General features: G+C 39.7%; 1 protein-coding gene across 1 annotated transcript in view; it reads right to left on the bottom strand.

Annotated features, from left to right (window-relative positions):
• The window catches only part of LOC106882527 (uncharacterized), a 100,415-nt gene that overhangs the window by 33,284 nt on the left and 63,363 nt on the right, over positions 1 to 3,768 (bottom strand). Inside the window, exon 31 of the mRNA XM_052965891.1 lies at positions 1,172 to 1,300. Coding sequence (XP_052821851.1) covers positions 1,172 to 1,300 — 129 coding nt within the window. The remainder of the gene's footprint in view (positions 1 to 1,171; positions 1,301 to 3,768) is intronic.

Here is a 3,768-nt window from a genome sequence, read left to right as displayed (position 1 = left end):
TGGCACGCAAAAGCGCCCACTACACTCTCAGAGTGGTTGGCATTAGGAAGGGCATCCAGCTGTAGAAACTCTGCCAGATCAAATTGGAGCCTGGTGCAGCCACCTGATTTGCCAGTCCTCAGTCAAATCGTCCAACCCATGCTACCATGGAAAGCGGACGTTAAACGATGATGATGATGATGATGATACATATATACATATGAGGGGTATTAAGCAATTCCTGGCTTTAAGGGTATTGTGAAAGGCCTGGTTGGAGGCCCAACCTTCCAAGTTCTTTTACATGGTTTAGAAAACTGAAGGACTGCTGCAATAAGTGTGTGAATCTCAGAGGGGAATATGTAGAATAAGATCATAATTAACCAAAGCCAGGAACTTTTCAGCACCCTCTTGTATATATGGAAATGTGGAGTATATCCCTCAACTAAGTGAAGATGATGTTTCTGGAACTCTAGATTTGTGAATTGTACCTTGTTTAACAGGGATTACCTATGTATCAGGGACCAGAGCAAGGATGATCCTGAATGCAAAACTCAATAACAATCACAGCAAATATTTTTTTTTTCCTTTTTTTTGTTGTCTACTCTAGGCACAAGGACTGAAATTTGGGGGAGAGGGCCAGTCAATTAGATCGAGCCCAGTATGCAGCTGGTACCTAATTTATCGACCCTGAAAGGATGAAAGGCAAAGTCGACCTTGGCGGAATTGGAATTCAGAACATAAAGGCGGATGAAATACCGCTAAACATTTCGTCTGGCATTCTAACATTTCTGCCAGCTCCCTGCCTTAAGAGTCTTAGAAATATTCGTTTCTACCCTAGGCACAAGGTCCGAAATTTGTGGGGAGAGGGCCAGTCGATTAAATCAACCCCAGTACGTAACTTACACTTAATTTATCGACCCCCAAAAGGAAGAAAGGCAAAGTTGACCTCAGCGGTATTGGAACTCAGAGCGTAAAGACAGACGAAATACCACTAAGCATTTTGCCTGATATGCTAACATTTCTGCTAGCTCGCTGCCTTAATCACAGCAAATATTAATGCAATTATGTTTTTGCTGCTGCTGTGGTTTGTATTTTTTTCAGGAGGAATCAGAGAGAGCCTTCAAATGAAACAGTGACTACAACATTTACAACACAAACAACAGCTATGAGAAATATAATATTTAGGTGTTACCTGATATACTAAATTGAATGATATTTTTACTGGTTCTTCAAGGTTAGTTATCTGAATGTTAAGAACATTTGCAGAAATAATATGACTGGTAATTTTGCTATATTCTTTGGTAGAAGATGTTTGTATCACCTGTAAAGAGAAGTCATTAAATAAACTAATTTAACCAATAGAAGAGTTTAAGGCATTGTTAAAGGATGAAACGTCTGTGTCATTGTAAACTGCTGTTCAAAGCTATAAAGCCAGAACACAGTGCTTCTTTTTTTTTCTGGCAAAATTTACAACTCAAATTCATGAAACTCACCTCTAAATAGGAAATGGACTTGAAGAAGCCATTGCAGTCTTCAAATTTATTGAAATCCAAAGACAAATAAGATAATAATTAAAAAGAACATACAAAGCCAGAAACCCGGGTACAAAACTATAATGCCAAGTTGAATAATGTTGCAAAAATGATGCAAAATGGGGAAATTATGATATATTTCAATGATATTCTCATGCAATACATCAACAATAGTGTGTTTGACCATCACCTTTCTGAATTACTTCAAAAACATGTGATTTCAGTCTCTCAATCCCCTTCTGCTGCAGACAAGTAAAAGATCTTCCCTGGCCTTCTTTATTGCTATTTTGAGTTCGTCAACAGATGAATACTGCTTGCCTTCACTGTACACAACGTTCATGAGATAACTCCAGGCATTCTCTATAGGACTCTTGAAATATGAAGTTTTCTCCACACAACCTTCTTCCTTCTTTGTCGATGTCAGCTCCATCCAACATATCGATGTATCACACAGCAATTGAAATGGCCACCCATGATGATGAGCGGCAGCTTCCCATTGGCAGCTATTGCTCCCTATACCATAAGACCTCCTCCAATACATTTACCTGTCCAGTAATACATATAACCGTCAGGGATATCCAAATTCCATTTTTTCTCACCAGAGAACAGAACCCTGGTCCATTCACCATCCCACTAATGCTGCCTAGCAAACTTCAACGTAACAGCTTCGTGGGAAGGGGACAATAACGGATGTCCGAACCACTTATACAGGTGGAAACCAGGGTTCAAAATCACCCTTCATACGGTGGATATCAAGGCTGATGTTTTGATTTTGAAAACAGAAGAGCAGCATGACTTCTTCACAACTCTGACAATGGCCCTTTCATCCTTTTCCAATGCAACCTTGGGATGTCTACCAACACGAACCCCTTGTAGTAGCTATCAGGGTCTTCAGAAACTTGTCCACAAGTGTTCTGCTTTGCTGAATCTTCTCGGCAATCTTCCAGTTACTCATTCCTTCCACTTTCAGAGCAAGAATCTTCTCTTGTTCAATTTCGGAAAGCCTTGTAGCTTTAGGCATACTGAAAATGTCATCTGGATCACAGTGAATACGACTGAGTTGAATATTTTCCGAAACAATCTGGAATGGTAGCTTTATAGTTTTGAAGAGTTCATATGCTAGGGAAAAAGCATCATTGTCATATAAGTGGTCATCATGGTCATAAAAGCATCATGGTCATATAAACATGTCAAGCCACAAGGAAAGACTACCTTGTTTGAAACAAGAGAGGGTTAGCAACTGGAAATCAGGCACAAGGAATCCTGCCTAACCTTTGCAAGCATGGAAAAATGAATCTTAAAACAATGCTGACATCATATGTTTTTGTGTTTGTGTGTGTATGTGTGTGTTTGTGTGTGTGTTTGTGTGTGTGTGTGTGTGTGTGTGTGTGTGTGTGTGTGTGTGTGTGTGTGTGTGTGTGTGTGTGTGTGTGTGTGTGTGTGTGTGTGTGTGTGCCTATGTGAGTGTGAGAGAGGGAAAGGAAGAAAGAGAGAGAGAGAGAGAGAGAGCATGGGGGGAAAGCAAGAGCATTTGTGTATGTGTGCATATGTGTATGTGTGTCTCATAGAAATTTCTCTTAAGGGACTTGATGTGTTATAACAGGGTCCTATGACAAAATATTATAACTTGACCTATTCTGCATTTGCATTTAATTCACAAATGTTATAAATATAATTATTCTACTCTACGGCTGTTTCAAGTGTATGTATTGATTGAATTTAAACCTGGCAAACTCCTGAATAAATCAGTGAATGTCTTGTTTGTTGATATTTTTATATTGGAACAAAGATCCTGAATTAACTAAGGATGTCTCGGGTATTTGTTGCTGTGGAGTCCAAAACAGACCAACATTCAGGTATCAAATGATTTATTGATGTCACTTCTGAGTGAGATGTGTTTCTAACACACCAAGTCCCTTAAAAGAGGGACAAGTGCTGTTCTGAGTTTGTAGATGCATTATAAATGGCACACGTACACACACACACACACACACTTTCATATATACACCTTTCATCTTCAATCGTTTGTCTTTTGCTTGTTTCAGTCATTAGTCCAAAGCCAGGCAGAGCACCACCTTGAATAATTTTTGACCAAAGGCAAAGTGGCTGAGTTCCTTTTGAGTGTTGGGCCTCATAGAGACAAAGTGGCCGAGTTCCTTTTGAGTGTTGGGCCTCATAGAGACAAAGTGGCTGAGTTCCTTTTGAGTGTTGGGCCTCATAGAGACAAAGTGGCTGAGTTCCTTTTGAGTGTTGGGCT

This window comes from Octopus bimaculoides, chromosome 2, assembly GCF_001194135.2.
Source record: "Octopus bimaculoides isolate UCB-OBI-ISO-001 chromosome 2, ASM119413v2, whole genome shotgun sequence".
NCBI classification, from domain to species: Eukaryota; Metazoa; Mollusca; class Cephalopoda; order Octopoda; family Octopodidae; genus Octopus; species Octopus bimaculoides.
This window is presented reverse-complemented; position numbering and strand designations above follow the sequence as displayed.